The 18,643-nt window shown below is 39.9% G+C and overlaps 1 protein-coding gene across 3 annotated transcripts in view; it reads left to right on the plus strand.

The window, feature by feature from the left end:
- Positions 1–18,643, plus strand: part of grin2bb (glutamate receptor, ionotropic, N-methyl D-aspartate 2B, genome duplicate b) — a 193,285-nt gene that overhangs the window by 146,132 nt on the left and 28,510 nt on the right. For all 3 annotated transcript variants that reach the window (XM_056456689.1, XM_056456692.1, XM_056456690.1), the window contains exons 8-9: positions 1,387–1,595; positions 4,373–4,544. In XM_056456689.1, coding sequence (XP_056312664.1) covers positions 1,387–1,595; positions 4,373–4,544 — 381 coding nt within the window. The remainder of the gene's footprint in view (positions 1–1,386; positions 1,596–4,372; positions 4,545–18,643) is intronic.

Below are 18,643 nucleotides of genomic sequence, written 5' to 3' on the forward strand. Positions count from 1 at the left end.
ATATATTATCAGACATACTGTGAAAATTTCCTTGCTCTGTTAAACATCATTTAGGAAATATTTATAAAGAAAAAAAAATCAAGAGAGGGCTAATAATTCTGACTTCAGCTTCATATTCAATGTTTAGATAAATAAAGTCAGGTGTAATTTTTTTTTTCTATTCACAGGCATTAGGTTGACAGATGATGTAATTAACCTTTGTGTATTCATTTAAAAAGTTACACAAAGTTCAATAGAAGACAAAATGTCCATGTCAATAAAAAAAATCATAAAAAATATAGTAAAAAAAAAATCTAAATTCTACTTTTATCAACATGGATTTCCTTACTAGCATCACACCTGATGATAACTATCATGAATTAATTCATTTTAAATATTTTAACCCTTTAAAATACAGTTTACATCAGTGTTTCTCAACCACATTCCTGGAGGACCACCAGCACTGCATGTTATGGATGTCTCCTTGGTTTGTCACACCCATTACAGGTCTTCCAGTCTCTGCCAATGAATTGATAATCTGAATCTGGTGTGTTTGGTTAAGGAGAAAATGTGCAGAGTCGGTGGTCCTCCAGGAGCGTAGTTGAAAAACACTGGTTTACATAATGCTTGTGCACAAAACCAGAAAACAAAAAATTCCCAGAATATTTGAATGTTGAAGATTTGCCAACAAAATGAAAGCACTTTAACAAAGAACGTATGACCTTTTTCCTAAATGGCACTGAGATGAAATGCTGCAGATATAATAGGTTTCAACTGAGACATTTTGGTCTTCAACGTTTCTCAGTGTAATTCTTTGTACCTAGCGTAAAATAGATTTGGCAAAGGAAATATAAAACATTGAGTAAAAACACATCTTTTTGCCAAAATGCATGCTGTCTACATTAACAGTCAAAAATAGATCACACATAAATGTCCATAAGAAAGCACAAGGGTTGAAATGACACTGTTGTGTTTAATTATAAGACATATTTAACACTCAGTTTTGAATGAATCCTTTGTCTTTGCACTAAAGTACAGAAATAATGAGATACTAAACCATTTTATGAGAATAAAAATCATTCTGCAAGCCTTCATAGACAACCTGTGAAGTAGGGGAAGATCTCGTTTTTAACTTGGCTATTAACACGTTGTCAATAATAAGTGATTAAAACATGCATTTTTTTACATACAGACAGAATAGCCCCTTTAACTCGTGACTGCACAGCTCTCAGATGTAATTATCAGCCTTCATTTACTCTTTCTCTTAATTCAGGATTTGAGCCGTCCTCAAATCTAGCCCGCACTAATCCAATCTCAGCCACTTCAACCTCAACACCCTCTCATTATCCCACTTGTTATCCGTCTCTCATCTTCAGCTCTCATCTCGGCCTCTTTGCACTTTCGCAGGTTGGTAAATGGGAGAACGGTTCTCTGGCGATGAAGTACCACGTGTGGCCCCGCTTCGAGCTGTACTCGGACGCAGAGGAGCGCGAGGACGACCACCTGTCCATCGTCACACTGGAGGAGGCTCCGTTCGTTATTGTGGAGGACGTTGATCCCCTCAGCGGCACCTGCATGAGGAATACAGTCCCCTGCCGAAAACAGCTCAAACTCCAGTGAGAATACAGTACTATTTGTTTTCAGGGAAATGTGCTGCTGAGTTTCAGTCATTTCAGATTTTGCAATAGAAATTTGAGTGAGAAATGAATAGATTTAAGACTTAATTAAATACAGTGAACCCCAAAATATAGGAATGCAATGAAGACTTGAGTCTTGAGATGTAATTAAAACTGTAAATATACTGTAAATCTTTGGGAAATTCCAAGTATTAAGACTCAAGTAAATGTTTTGTTTATTTTGGATTTTTATCCTGGTCTTTCAATTCAGTTTACGGTTATACAAACTATAATAAATTTATAAGGGGTATAAGACTAGTTTCAATTTCAAGGGATTTAAAATTTGAGTAGCAAACTGAAACTATAAAGTTTAACTAAAATGTATAATTATAAAACATAATTGATTAAAACATGAGTCTCAAAATGTAATTGAAACTGTAAATAAACAGCAGAATTTTGGGAAGTTATTAAGGCTTCAAATAAATACTCTGCTTATTTTTGATTAATATCCTGGTTCTTTAATTAATTTTACAAAGTCTAAAATATACACTTACCAGCCACTTTATTAGGTACACCTGTCCAACTGCTCGTTAACGCAAATTTCTAATCAGTCAATTACAAGGCAGCAACTCAGTGCATTTAGGCATGTATACATGGTCAAGATGATCTGCCGCCGTTCAATCAGTATTGGGAAGAAAGGTGATTTAAGTGACTTTGAGCATGGCATGGTTGTTGAAGCCAGACATGCTGGTCTGAGTATTTCAGAAACTGCTAATGTACTGGGACTTTCACGCACAAACCATCTCTCAAATAGCTCAAATAACCACTCGTTACAACCGAGGTATGCAGAAGAGCATCTCTAAACACACAACACATCCAACGTTGAGGCGGATGGGCTACAGCAGCAGAAGACCACACCAGGTGCCAATTAAGCATCGTGTCAATGCCACAGCCTACCTGTGTATTGTTGCTGACCATGCGCATTCCTTTATGACCACAGTGTACCCATCTCTTGATGGCTACTTCAAGCAGGATAATGCACCATGTCATAAAGCAGGAATTATCTCAGACTGGTTTCTTGAACATCACAATGAGTTCAATGTACTCAAAGGCCTCCACAGTCACCAGATCTCAATCCAATAAAGCACCTTTGGGATGTGGTGGAACGGGAGATTCACCATCAGATCATGGATGTGTAGCCGACAAATCTGCAGCAACTGCATGATGCTTTTATGTCAATATGGACCAAAATCTCTGAGGAATATTTCCAGTACCTTGTTGAATCTATGTCACGAAGGATAACCCCAGTTCTGAAGGCAAAAGAGGGTCCAACATGGTACTAGTAAGGTGTACCTAATAAAGTGGCAAAGTGTATAAGTGGCAAAAGAACAGTTTAAATTTTAAAGAGTTCTATTATTTGAGGAGCAAACTGAAACCATAAAACTTAAACAAAAAAATGTTGGTCCCACTTATATTAAGTGACTAACTACTATGTACTAACATCAGAATATAAAAATAATGTACTTCATGTGTTATAAAAATGTATTTCAGAACACTTCTGGTGCTCTTGATGTGGAATACTTTCAGGTTTAGGGTCAGGTTTGGTGACATGAATAGGTTTAAGGGTGGGTTAACATGTAAGGGATAGTCAACAGTGTAAATATAAATGTAATTACAAATATTATTAAAGCTGTAAGTAATTACATGCAGGTATTTAATCAAGCATAAGTACAATGTAAAAACATGTACTTGCACAATAAGTACATTGTAAAAAAATTATTAATTTCAGCGTAAGTATATATTAGTTAAGGCCACTTAATATAAAGTGGGAGATAATTTTTAACAATAATAATTTATATTTTAATCATTCCTATTCTGAAAAAATATATAAAGAAAATAATTATAGAAAATAGTTATTTTTATATATTTTTTACTGTCATTTTCATGTTTCTTTTGTTACCACTATGTATATATATTTGCCTATATTTATTTTTTCTTAAAGTCTTTAATAAGCCTTAAATCACCCTAAAAATGCTACAGAGACTTTATCAGTTTTCAATTAAAACTATTACAATTAATTAAAGAACTGCCAAATATATACATTTTCAGTGGTCTCAGACATACCTTATTGTAGGTCTATAAAGATTTATTTAACCATGACAAGATGAACTACACAATATAGGTGAACTATCTAATATCTAAAATCATTCATCGCATGAGATCAGTCATTAATCCTGACTGACAAAATGCTGATTCGTCTGATGAAAGCTCTAAGTATAGATCCTCCATTCTGGGCGCTCCGTCACTGTCAGGATGAGATGATATCATAGAGTACAAGCGTGTGGTGTATTACATATTGTAAAACACTGAAGTATTTATAGATTAAAACTGGTGTCTCGTGTCTCTCTTTAACACTGCTTATAAAATAATAACGTTGTCAATTTAGTGTTAAATCCATTTAGCACTGTAGTAATAAATTACTGCTAAAACTCATTTATTGTGAGAAATGATCCGAGATGAATGTGCATTTTGACAAATTTAAATCGCCTTGCTCTGTTGTAGTCAATGCAATAGTCAGTGTAGCGGTCATTAGTCATTCTGATGTTATTTTGGCTCATTGATTGATTCCTAGAGATGGAGATTTATTATGAAATGGTGTTTTGATCAGGGATTGATGAACGGCAGAGACTAAATTTGTTAAATGCTGTCTTCTGTATTTAAAAAAAAACTTTCTCTGCCAACATTCATCTTTTCACTGGTTTTCTTCCTCTTGTTAGAAATCTGACAGGAGATTCAGGGATCTACATTAAACGCTGTTGTAAGGGCTTCTGTATAGACATCCTCAAGAAGATCGCCAAGTCTGTCAAATTCACCTACGATCTCTACCTGGTGACCAATGGGAAACACGGCAAGAAGATCAACGGCACATGGAACGGAATGGTTGGAGAGGTGAGTATTGATATACATTCAGTAAGAAAATGTCTGGTTCACTGGTTTTACGTTGAACATGTTGTTTATCATCTGAGAACTTGGTGGTATTGGACTATACTTATTGATGATGGAGAGGGAAGCTTATCATAATTTATGCTTTGGTTTCATCACACTATATAGGTATGGTTGTTATATTACAAATAATATTTCTATCAAAACAGTTTAAAAATTGTTTTACTTTTTTTTTTTTTACTAAATCTAATACTACTAAAACCATAAAACTAAAATTATTTTGGTCCTTTAAATATTATACTGTATACTGTTTTTTTAATGTTAAGAATATAATTGTTTATATATTAATCTTATCTAATCTAATATTTATTATGTTACCACTATTCATTTTATTATTTATATATATATATATATATATATATATATATATATATATATATATATATATATATATATATATATATATATATATATAATACATATTGATGTGGCTATATATCGGCACCGGTGAGAGGTGTGCATTGGACTGTTCCACCAGTGAAGATATACAGCCATATTACCCTGCTATGAGTATGATATTGCATTTATAAACAGTTGTACGGCATAATTGTGTATATAAAAAAGAAAATCAAACATGGAAAGTCTAAAAATTCTTTTGTAAGAGGAAGTGAATATTAAACAGCAGTGAATATTAAACCACACTGAACTGGACTGAACTAAACTGAACTGAACTTAAACTCTGAAAACTAAACTGACACTGTTTCAATTCACTATAATCTTCTATGTGAAGCTGCTTTGACACAATCTACATTGTAAAAGCGCTATAGAAATAAAGATGAATTGAAATTGAATTGAAGAGGAACTACTTTCTTCCGCCATTCATACACATCTGTAGCTGACTGTCAGAACAGCAGAAACTGAACAGCTCATTCACCAATGTCACTTTAGAGCTAGTATTTGAATGATTCTTTAGCATAATATCTGAAGTAATGACAAAACAGGTGATTTTGCTCACATTTTAAGATTATAAGGCTGAACGGCATGAAATGACATCAGTCTACAGAGATTTACCAGTATTTCTCTGTTGCATATATCACAATAATTAACCCTGAAAAAGCTAAAGCAAAGCAAATATTAGCAGAAACACTACCAGACTGTGGTATAAATATAGCACTACAACATACAAAAGAGAGAGAAACTAGGCAGGGTTTTCTTATTTAATGCAGTGTTCATACCAGACGCGGTACGCACAGATAAATCGTGCTATTCACATGTAAATAGACACGTGAACATTTTGAGTTTACTCACTTTATTACTCATCCAATGTGCTTCATTCGCATGTAAAATTCACTTCACAATAGATGCGGATTCACGTCATGGGCAGGGTTTTCTCTGCTGTAACTACTCTAGCTTAGTTGCTAAATGGCTAACATGGATTTTATTGAAAGAAAAGCTGTGTTTATGTGCTTTATAAAGGCTGAAAAACATTGTCAATTCGTTTGGAGCCATATCCGAGTCCACTAGATCCTTTCAGAGGTGCACCCAGCTCTTTAAGTTCATAAACTCCTTCATAAACTATACCTGGATGATGAAAGTTTTTAGCGGTGCTTCCGACTGAGCCGAGCCCAGTTTGAAAAACTGTTGTTCAATGTTGGCAGGAGGATTTTCCCCCGGGACACCAACAACAGGCGCTACATTATAATCACGCCCCTACAAAAGCAAGCTCATGATTGGTTAACACGGCGGGAATGTCCGCTGAAGTTCAGATTTTTCAACTCGTGCAAAACGCTCAACTCGCGGCACTTCATTTGCGTGAATCACATCATTTGCACTGCCTCATTCGCGCGTATAATGCCACGGGATGTCTAATTGCATTGACTTAACATTAATCAATTGCGCTTAACGCTTCATGGTTTGAACTCAGCTTAAGAATGTATTATGCGGTCTCTGTTGCCTTCTTGTGGCAGAACGTTAACAGTCTTTGCTCCGCTCATTATGACAGACTGATGATTGCTGACACGCTATATCTCCGAAATTATAAATATTTCAAATAGCCACTATCCTTAGAAATAAACTTCTTAGTTGCAATCTAAACAACTACATTCTTGCCTAAAAAAGCCTCAAATGTACATTATGTTGTCCAACAGCTGCAACATTTGCCAAACTGTAGGGAGTTTATTGATCTGCTGTCACTGTATGTGGGTGGAGTAATACAGAAGATGAGGCAGTACGAGTGCTTTTATTACAGAATATCACACAGCTATTAGCCAATCAGATTCAAGAACCAGACAGAGCTATATACATAGAGCATTTTGAGGGATGTAAACAATTTCAATGGTCCTAAAGTATTTCCTCTTTTACATTTTTCATTTCCACAGCTCCCGAGAATACAAAAAAGTCCTTTTATTGATAAATAATGTTATGAGAGTCGTTTTAACTTAGATTTATAATTGAATTTATGATGGAATAATAATCTGTCACTTTCAACAAAATTAACTAATAGAAAACTTCTCAAAACAGACAATAGAATGAAAAGCTAAGTAACATTCAATTTCAATCCATAAATAAAAAAGGTTATTAAATGGTTACTAAATATTATAATTAAATAGACTGAAGATACAAGGGACCGTTACATAAATGTTAACTGCAATATAATAAATTATTGTAAAAATGTATTATAAAATATTCAAAAATACATGTTTACATTATTTCAGTTGTTTATTTCATTATTGACAAATAACATATTTCTTACTTTAATTCGTTTTTTTCTAGTAGTTTAAGTAGTTATCATCCTGCTTGCAATGGACAGTACAATAATAACTACTGTAGTTCATGGTTCTGGAGAATCTGTGGATTTCTGCTCATATATTATTTCCAAAAAAATGAAAATCTGAACCGTTTCTCTCATGACAAGAACAGATGAAAGAGAGAGAAAATGTGAGCAAGTGAGTTTGCACAAGCCCAAGGGAAAATACAGCTGGTGCATTAATTCAGATGAGAAATAATGTGAGTTACCGGATCATATGTAAATCCACAGTTGGAATGAATGTTATGCCGTTTCCTTTCAGCCCCAGTCATATGAATACTTTCAGAACCGCACCACATTTGGAGGCACAGACTTTTAGTAGCTTGTGTTATGTTTGCTTAATGTCTTTACGAGATTTGATGCTCCAAGACACTTTCATGTTCAGAGAAAGACGCTATAAAACAACACACTCCAGCAAATATGCAAAATATAGTCTCATATTTTGAAATAAAAAACTGAGAAAGAAAACAGGATATGGAATAGCACTACTCAACATTCAGCCTACAGGGCATTTTTGTGGCCCTCGTTTTTTTTTTGTGGAGATTCTGCATTGTAAATCCACAGTTGCAATTTAAAACAAAATCAGCCCCGAAGATGAAATCTATACTACAGTCTGCTAACCGCGCCACAGACGAGTGCTTACAGTACAGCTTCATTGATTCGAACAGAAGAGATTTAAGTTTTTATGCGTGCCTGTGCTAGTGTATAGTACTCAGCAGCCTCATTAATATAACACAGGCACTGTAAAAATTAGGTGTGCGGCCCTTGAGGCTAAATGGATCCGGCTCTGTGGGCCCTCAAGTAGCTCTCATATAGACTGAGCCTTTCTGTGGTGTACAATCGCCTCTGTTTTGTCCCATTTTCATATATCACCGGAGGCCCGTATATGTAACTCTAAATATACTTAGACAAGTGATGGGTTTGGGGAAGTGGTGATTAGGGAAAGGTTGAAAAGAAGGAGAATCGGCTATTAAAAGCTACAGCGACCCACTGTAGGAAGTACTGTAACCTGATTTCTGCTTGCCTTGGTGTTGTTTTTTTCACAATTTTCTCATTCACTAGTTCCCGTTTTGTCTTTCTTTCACCTTTTTTCCTCTGACACTGTTATTTTTTTCAATCTCTGTGTGGCAGGCCTGGACTAGTCCAAGTTCAATATAAAGGTCGGTGCACAACAAGAATGATAACTTTAAAGATAAGAAAAAAATAAACAAGTTGCTCTCAAAGAGGATTTATGGTCAGATTTAATCTCTTTTTTGGGGGGGTGGGTTACAGTTCCCATGAAATCAAAATTAATTATATGATTTTGTTTACTAACATTGCTAGTTTTGTGGTGAAAAATTAATCTGTGCATGTCATTAAGAACAAAAAAGTTTGCCCTTCTAATCATTATTTATAATCTGAATCCTGTTTGTTTTCAGTTAAATTGTCAGATTACGTATGTCTTAGATCAGGGGTGGGCAAACTCGGTCCTGGAGGGCCGGTGTCCTTCATAGTTTAGCTTCAACTCTAATCAAACACACCTGAACATGCTAATCAGTGTCTTCAAGATCACTAATTATCTATAAGCAGGTGTGTTTGATCAGAGTTGGAGCTAAACTGTGCAGGACACCGGCCCTCCAGGACCGAGTTTGCCCACCCCTGTCTTAGACACTTAACCATGCCTCTTCAACTGTCAGTTTTTACAACAAACACAAATGGTGAGGAGGAGGTGTCTGTTAGGTTGTAATAACTCTCCTGAAAACCTTTTTCCCGATCTTTCTGAATGAAATGCAAACTTTATTACATCCAATCAATTTGCAGCTAAAAAAAACAAGCCACGTCCACTATTTTCTCTTTTAATATTCCATTTCTCTAGGATCTGAATCACATTACAGAAAAAAAAATAGCCACAGCAAGAAGGTCGCTGGTTCGAGCCTCGGCTGGGTCAGTTGGCGTTTCTGTGTGGAGTTTGCATGTGCTCCCTGTGTTCGCGTGGGTTTCCTCCGGGTGCTCCGGTTTCCCCCACAGCCCAAAGACATGTGGTACAGGTGAATTTGGTAGGCTAAATTGTCCGTAAGGTACAAGTGTGAATGAGTGTTTATGGATGTTTCCCAGAGATGGGTTGCAGCTGGAAGGGCATCCGCTGCATAAAACATTTGCTGGATAAGTTGGCGGTTCAATCCGCTGTGGCGACCCCGGATTAATAAAGGGACTAAACCGAAAAGAAAATGAATGAATGAATGATAAAGCAGCGCTGGTGTTACCCTGTGTGATCATGTCCGGAAGAACCGGAAGCAGTGGACTGTGACATAATAAAAGCTCTGCTACTTTTTCCCCACGTCATGCTTGTCTCTCATCAGCAGTTGCTCCAGTGTCTTAGGATTCTTTTTATGGCTTTTAGCCTAATGGTATTGCACACTGAATACAAATTAAAAAATAAATTTGACCTCACGTTGTTTCAATCATATTGACACACTGCCTCCGAAACTTTTGTCTATCATAAAAAATTTGAACCAGGTTCGATTTACTTCCACTTTTCGCATCCGAAAAAGTGCTTTGAGAGGTGTATTGACAGTTCAGAGCCACCGTACAAGCAAAAGGCAAAATACAAAATGCCGTGACTTGAGTCACTGATAACTTTATGACAAACACAGTGCATAAAATAAAGACAGAATGTGGTGGAGATTTGAGAACCCATATGCTGGATTCTGTGACTGGCGCACCTCTCCCCTACTGCTGTTTGAGGTGTGTGTCCCTACATTTGACATACTGCCCTTAGACATTATAATAGAAGGCATGGTCTGCTTTCGGTCCATTGCTTCGACACGTCAATGCGGCCGCCATCTATTACAGTGTCTATAGGTACTGCCAGTCTCTGTTCAGAGTACGTACGTTATGTACGTGAATGTGTGAAGTATCACAAGCAATGTATTAAAAATCCACTGATTTCCTGAAATAAGCTTTGCATTTCATGATAATCCAGCGCAGATCTTTGATAATGAGCTGAACTCTCCTTCCTCTAATGCAGAATTGGATGAATACAATATGCAGCCTATTCCTCTTTCTGTTTGGAGAAGAGAGAACAAATTATCACTGCTTGAACTGGCTCCGAAATGCGCTTTTTGGCTCCGAATTGCGCTTTTTCGTAATGGATTAATTAATACGTATCGGACTCAGTATGCAAGGCTTGTTTTTGTGACGTATTTTTCGCATATAAATAACAAAAAAAAGCATTCGAAAATTTCAGTGTGCAAAGACTTTTACTCTGCTTCATACTACCATGATAAATTACACCCACGATTCCCATAGGATGTAATGAAGACCACAACTCCCATGATTCCACACTCAGTCACAGCATCATCATAATGCAACTTTGTTTGTTGTAAATATGCACCCTCTAGTGGTCAAAATTACCAAGAAAATTAAATCCCTTTCAGACACAAAGTTGAGTTTACTGTGAAACAGTAGTTTACTGTTATTTGCTAAAAAAGTATACTTTAATAATTTTGTGTTTGTTGTTAGCACCTGGCGGTTCATTCCGCTGTGGCGACCCCGAATTAATAAAGGGACTAAACCGAAAAGAAAATGAACGAACGAATGATAAAACAGCGCTGGTGTTACCCTGTGTGATCATGTCCGGAAGAACCGGAAGCAGTGGACTGTGGCATAATAAAAGCTCTGCTACTTTTTCCCCACGTCATGCTTGTCTCTCATCAGCAGTTGCTCCAGTGTCTTATAATTGTTTTTATGGCTTTTAGCCTAAAGGTATTGCACACTGAATACAAATTAAAAATTAAATCGACCTCACGTTATGTAAATCATATTGACACACTGCCTCCGAAACTTTTGTCTATCATAAAAAATTTGAACCAGGTTCGATTTACGTTCAGACAGAAAGTTGATGGTAGGACAGTTAGTTTACTGTTATTTGCTAAAAAGTTGACTTTAATAATTTAGTGTTTGTTGTTAGCACCTTATCTTATCCACACATTATTATTAGTAGCACTTTTTGCATCATAATGTGATGTGTGATGCTTATGCCGAGTTCAGACTGCATGATTTTTAAAGTAGTCGTGTCACAGATGTTTTCACACTGCATGACTATCTGGGCTAGCGTTTTGTTGCTGCTTTGTTTACACTGCAAGATGGATTGGCAACAGGAGCTTTCACATTGCATGACTTTACAATAGGAAGAATCGCCGACAACTTCGTCCAAAATACATCTCACAGCCAAAAACACGTATTATATCTTTTGTTATTAACTACATAACAAGAAAGATATACATATTTGTACATATTTGCTCACCTGGGTTTAAAGGTAATTAGCAATTAGCAACTTTCTTTTTTAACTTTCTGTATGAAACGTCAAACAGACACGGGTGCTCCTGTCAAACCTCCACTAGTTTTTCCTCCATTTCTTGGGTCCAAATAAACCGAAAATGAGCGCTTTTAACTTCTCCCCAACCTCCCGCTGGCCTGCAGGTGCACACACACAAGGAAATGCTGCTCTCTCATTGGCTGTAGGCAATCGCCGATGTTATATTCAGTCAAAACTCATTTCACACGGCATGATTTGAATCGCTGACAGCTCCAGATATTTAGCACGCCAAATATCTCACAGGCATCGGCGACTCATTAGCGATACTCTCAGATCGCGTCTTTGATAGTTCATACTGTGTGATTGTCACTCATGTGCACGAGCACTGATTTCCTTGTGATTTTAGACATTTGTCTGCGATTTCTCAAAACCTGTTGGCGAGTCAAAATCGGGGCTAAAATCATGCAGTCTGAACTCGGCATTAATGTGTTACACAGAAAATTAAGGAAATTTCTAATTCTTTAACTTGCGCATTGTTGGTAGCTACATCTCCTGCAGAACTTTCCAATCCCATCAGAACTTTTGTTGGATTGTGATCTCATGCTGATTAGAAAACGTGAATGTGCAATTAATATCATTTTACTTTTTACTTTTACATTATGAAAGCACACTGGCACATACTGTTACTTTCCATTAAAGTCTCCTGTCGAACAAGTTCGATACAAAAAAAAAAGAGTTAAAAGCATATTGAGCTGTGAAAGAAAGCTGTTCCCCAGGTGTATGTGTGAACCGAAAGGGAGTGAAACATGGACAAGTACAGGCTACTTTGGGCTTTGGGTACGCACTCAGACAGATACTCACACACACATAGATAAAAATGTCAGTTTTAGCAAGTTTTCACTTACACAGGGCCAGTTATGTGTGTTCAGTGAACAAAAAGAGTTAGGAACGTAATTGAATGCTTGTCAGATTATTAGATCTGTGCATTCAGTTCTAAAGTGACAGCAGTCTAATGAACCACAGATGAAAATAAAAGAATTATTCACTGCTCTTCACAAAAGCTTATAAAGAGTCAGGGTATATTTAATTCATACTCTGAAGACTATAGCTACAGCCTTTTTTTTTTTTATTTGATTACTTAATAGCTGCATTCTAGTGGAATATTTTTGTAGGCTACGTTGTTTATTTAATTAGCATTTTTAGTGTAATTTAATTTGTTTCTTTTATGTGTTGTATTTTTCTACTGCTTGAAATGATTATTTTTGTCACACTTTACAATAAGGTTCATTAGTTAATGTTAATTAATGCATTTACTAACATGAACAAACAATGAACAATACATTTACTACAGTATTTGTTCATGTTAGTTAACGTTAGTTAATGAAAATACAGTTGTTCATTGTTAGTTCATGTTAACTCACGGTGCATTAACTAATGTTAACAAGCATGGACTTGGTTGTTAATAATGCATTAGTAAATTCTCAGTTATGATTAATAAATGCTGTACAAGCGTTGTTCATAATTTGTTCATGTTAGTAAATGCATTAACTAATGAACCGTATTGTAAAGTGTTAACATTATTTTTTCTTATTATATTACCGGTTTCATCGTTGTTTATTGACAGTGAAACTACTTTGAATGAACAGATGCCCAAAATGTTTTTTTACATGTACATTAGCAGCATGCACACAGTCAAATTCACAACCTTTTAAAATATACTGCATTTGATGTGTGTGCAAACATAATGTTCAACACATGCTTACTAGAAAGACTCATCCCCATCCAATCTTTGCACTTTAGTTTCTTCAAACGTTACTGATTGCAGGAAATCAGGCAGATCTAAATGCAAGATATTTTAAGGAGAAACCAAACAAGGAACATGAAGAACTGGTGATAACTTTTTTCGAAGCACTACTGCATGATGCTTCAAAACCTTTACCAACCTGTTGTTTCCAATTAGTGGATCAGAGCGTGTATCAAATTTGCAAGGTCACGTGATTTCAATAAACAGGACTTCGTTATGTTGTTACTGTTTTGAAACATATTAAACATTCAGTGGTTTTATTTTGCTGGGAGATTTGATAGTAATACCATAAAATACACGTTATTAATCCGTGTTCACTCAGATCAACACTCAACATAGATCTCGGATCAGTTTCACGAGTTTGTAGGTATTCTAATGAGACCTTTGTTAAATAATAAGAAATAATAATACACTGTAAAACCCAACAGAAAACTTTATCAAATGAAATGAGTGTAGTTAACTCAAAATTTACTGGAAGTTAATTCTACTCTTTTGAAAAGAGTTTTGAACTCAGTGTTGAAGTTAATTGAGTCATTACTTCAACTTAAATGGAGTAAGTTCACAGTACACATATAAATGTTAGGGAAGCAGACGGACAAGTTAGGTGAGTATATAATGAAAGATGTTTATTACAGCAGAGGAGCATACGAGGATAACAAAGGGGATGTAATTGTAGTAATGTTGAGATGGTATTCCTTCTTCGGAGCAGGATGGATGACAGACACTGAGGGAGACCGAATGCACACACCAGAGGGCTTGAGGGGAAGACAGACTGAAGACACACTCGATACAGACAGGACACCGGGAACACTGGACAGACTGGAACGAGACAGAGATCAAGTAAGTTCAAGCGATTAGAGAAATGTGATAGTGACTACCAGGAGGTACTCGCTATGAGTCCGCTTCGTGGGAACGAGACCGGACACTGACTGAAGTGAGGTGTGTGCTTATATAGTGAATAGAAGTGATTGGGTGCAGCTGTGCGTGGTTAATACTCAGGTGACGGTGATCGTTGCGTGATGCTGGTGGAAGAGCCTGGCCAATCCGTGACATTACCCCCCTCCCCAGGGCCCGCTCCTGAGGGCCTAGACCGTCGACGCCGTGGTGGTCTACCTCGTCCACGAGGTGCTGGGAACTCGGGGTGATTGGAGTGGAACTCCTCCATGAGTGCGGGATCTAATATATCGGATCTGTGGACCCAAGACCTCTCTTCTGGACCATATCCTTCCCAGTCTACGAGGTATTCCAGATGACCACCACGACGTCGGGACCGTAGAATGTCCTTGACCTTGTATATGGACCCTTCTTCTGAAATCAGTGGGAGAGGGGGTTCCTCTTCATGGCCAGGCTCTGTGGAAGGAATCAGAGGGTCGTGAAAGGGTTTGAGGAGTGACACGTGGAATGTGGGGTGAATTCTGTATTGTGGTGGTAGCTGTAACTTATAGGTGACTGGGTTGACCTGTTCCAGGATGGTGAAGGGACCAACAAATCTGGGACTAAGTTTTCGGGAGGGCAGTCGCAAGCGGATGTCTCTGGTGGAGAGCCAAACTTTCTGCCCCGGAGCATAGGCAGGTCCAGGAATCCTCTTCTTGTCTGACACCTCCTTGGCTCGGCGAACTGCCCTCTGGAGATGGTGATGAGCATCGTCCCAGACCCTCTCGCTCTCCCGGAACCAGTAATCCACTGCGGGGACGTCAGAAGGTTCGCCATCCCAGGGAAAGAGTGGAGGTTGGAAGCCCAGAATACACTGGAATGGCGTAAGTCCGGTGGTAGGTTGCCGCAGGGAATTCTGGGCATATTCCGCCCAGCCCAGGAACTGGCTCCAGGAGTTCTGATGACCGTGACAGAAGGTCCTGAGGAACCGCCCCACTTCTTGAATTTTCCTCTCAGTCTGGCCGTTGGTCTGTGGGTGATAGCCAGACGAGAGGCTGACGGTCACACCTAGGAGTCTAAAAAAGGCTTTCCATAGTCTGGATATGAATTGGGGTCCTCGGTCCGAGACTATGTCTTCAGGTAGCCCAAAACATCGAAAGACATGGTTAAATAGGTTTTCAGCAGTTTCTAGGGCTGTGGGTAGACCCTTCAGAGGAATCAGACGACAGAATTTGGAAAATCGATCTACAATGACTAATATGCAAGTATTACCTTCAGACGATGGGAGGTCTGTCATGAAGTCAACTCCTAGGTGTGACCAGGGGCGGTTTGGGATGGGCAAGGGATGGAGTTTTCCTGCAGGTAGATGACGAGGACTCTTTGACATGGCACATTCTCTACAGCCTTGGATGTATCTCCTCACATCCCTCGCCATGTTCGGCCACCAGAAGCGTTGGGATAGCAGCGAGAGGGTGTTGTTGGCCCCGGGATGCCCTGTGCCCAGAGAGGTATGACTGGAGTGAATGAGATCTACCCGTTGATTTTCAGGGATGAATCGTCGATTGGGGGGACAGCCCGGCGGAGTTCTGGACTCTGGGGTGGCGACAACTGTTGGAGCAGACCAGGTGATGGGACAGACAGTGATCTGATCTGGGAGAATGTTGGCCGGGGTCTCACTTGTTTCCTGTTGGTCATGGATTCTGGAGAGTGCATCCGCCCGGATGTTTTTGGATCCTGGTCGATATGATATGGAGAACTGAAATCTGGAGAAGAATAAGGACCACCGGACTTGACGAGGACAGAGTCTTTTCGCTTCTTTAAGGTACTGTAAGTTTTTATGGTCGGTAATCACCTGGAATGGGTGTTTAGCTCCCTCCAACCAGTGTCGCCACTCCTCCAGGGCGAGCTTGATGGCTAGAAGTTCACGGTTCCCGATGTCATAGTTCTTTTCTGCCGGGCTGAGCTTACGGGAGAAGTAGGCGCATGGATGGAGTAGTGAGGGATTCCCATGGAGCTGGGACAAGATGGCTCCTACTCCGGTGGTCGATGCATCCACCTCGACCACGAAAGGTAAGTCGGGATTGGGGTGAGTCAGGAGTGGAGCCTGCGTGAAGGACTTCTTGAGTCTTTGGAAGGCTGCGGCCGCTTCGGGTGACCAGGATAGTGTTTTGGGTTGATTCTTTAGGAGGTTGGTAAGTGGAGCGGTGATAAGACTGTAATTGTTGATGAAACGGCGATAGAAATTGGCAAACCCTAGGAATCGTTGGAGTTCTTTAATGGTTTTTGGTTCAGGCCAGGAGATGACGGAAGTGACCTTCCCCTCGTCCATGCGAACCCCTTTTCGGTCAATGATGTATCCGAGGAACTGGACAGATGGTAAGTGAAATGAGCACTTCTCAGCCTTGAGGTACAGTTTATGGTTCCGTAGGGTTTGTAGGACCTCCGCAACGTGGTGGCGATGTTCGGCCTCACTCCGGGAGTAAATCAGGATATCATCAATATAGACAATGACGGAGATATGGAGGAACTCCCGGAGGACTTCGTGTATGAAGTTCTGGAATACGGAGGGGGCGTTGACCAGACCATAGGGCATGACCAGATATTCGTAGTGTCCAGTAGGGGTCACAAACGCCGTCTTCCATTCGTCCCCCTCGCGTATTCGTACCAGATTGTAGGCGCTGCGGAGGTCCAACTTAGTGAATATCCGGGCAGATCGGAGTTGTTCCAGGGCCGCAGGGACGAGAGGAAGTGGGTACCTGAACTTGATGGTACCTTGGTTTAGAACTCGGTAATCTATACATGGCCGCAGCCCTCCATCCTTCTTGGCCACGAAGAAGAAGCTTGAAGCAGCGGGTGACGTGGACTGGCGAATATACCCCTGACTCAGAGCCTCCTGAATGTACTCCTCCATGGCCTTAGTTTCTGGAAGGGACAACGGGTAGATCCTACCTCTGGGCATAGGAGCATCAGGAAGCAGGTCAATGGCGCAGTCCCATGGCCGATGTGGAGGTAGCTGGAAAGCTCTCTTGGGGCAAAATACGTCCTCGTATGAGGAGTAGATCTTCGGGATCTGGATGGATTGTTTCTCAACTGGACTTTCGACAGACGTGACATAGACATTTATGGGTCTCTGGATCTGCAAGGGTAGGTCAGGAAAACAGCTGGAGACGCATTCTTTACCCCATCTTTTGATTTCTCCGGTGCCCCAAGAGAGGATGGGATCATGCTTCACCAGCCACGGGCGCCCTAAGATGATGTCCATTGATGCTCCCTCCAGAACCAGAAATTGAATTTCTTCTTTATGAAGTAACCCTACTCTGAGGGTGACGGGTTCACATTTACGATGGATACGTGCCTGGGAATGGATATCGGTGGTTATAGGTTGAATCTGGTAGACGTGCGTCGAGGCTTCGGTGTGGAGCTGGAGGCGGCGACAGAGGGCGTGCGAGATGAAATTTCCGGCTGACCCGGAGTCGATGAGAGCCGTGACTGAAATGGAGACAGAATGGGCAGTTAACTGAACATTGGTGGTGAGAGGGTGCATTTTTTCAACGGGAGAACTGAACACACTCACCAATGAACGTACTGGACGAATGGGACAGTCCAGCCTGACATGTCCTTCGGCACCACAGTACATACACAGACCCCGGGTCAGCCTCCTCTGTCGCTCAGTAATCGTAAGTCTACCAGACTCGACAATCATAGGTTCTGGTTCTGGAGGGACGACTGGCTCTGGCGGACGAAGGAGTGCTTGTGAGATTGATGGGAGATCATGCTGGTAGACCTTCAGACGATCAGAACATCGAAGTGATTGTTGGATGAATTTTTCCAACCCCATAGTATCGTCGAGGGCTGCCAGCTGTAACCTCAGATTGGGCTCCAATCCGAGCCGGTAAGTTGTTAGGAGAGATCGCTCATTCCATCCACTAGCAGCAGCCAGAGTCCGAAACCGGAGCGCATAGTCCTGGGTGGACATGGCTCCCTGCTTAAGATGATATAGTTGTTCTCCGGCTGCTACTTCTCCATCTGTACGACCAAAGACCTCCTTGAAATATGTGGTAAAGTTATGAATGGAATTGGTTACCGGCCCAGCTTGCTGCCAGATGGTCTCAGCCCACCGGAGAGCCGACCCAGAGAGAAGGGAGATGATGAAGGCAATTTTGGACCGATCTGTGGGGTATAAATCTGGTTGCATTGTGAATATCAGAGAACATTGTAATAGAAAGCCATTGCACTCCTCCGCCCCGCCAGAGTAGGGCGCTGGTCGAGCCATGGGACTGGATGAGTGGGTGGACGGTGAAGAAGTGCTCGGTGCTGGTGGTGCT

This window comes from Danio aesculapii, chromosome 1 (genome assembly GCF_903798145.1).
Source record: "Danio aesculapii chromosome 1, fDanAes4.1, whole genome shotgun sequence".
NCBI classification, from domain to species: Eukaryota; Metazoa; Chordata; class Actinopteri; order Cypriniformes; family Danionidae; genus Danio; species Danio aesculapii.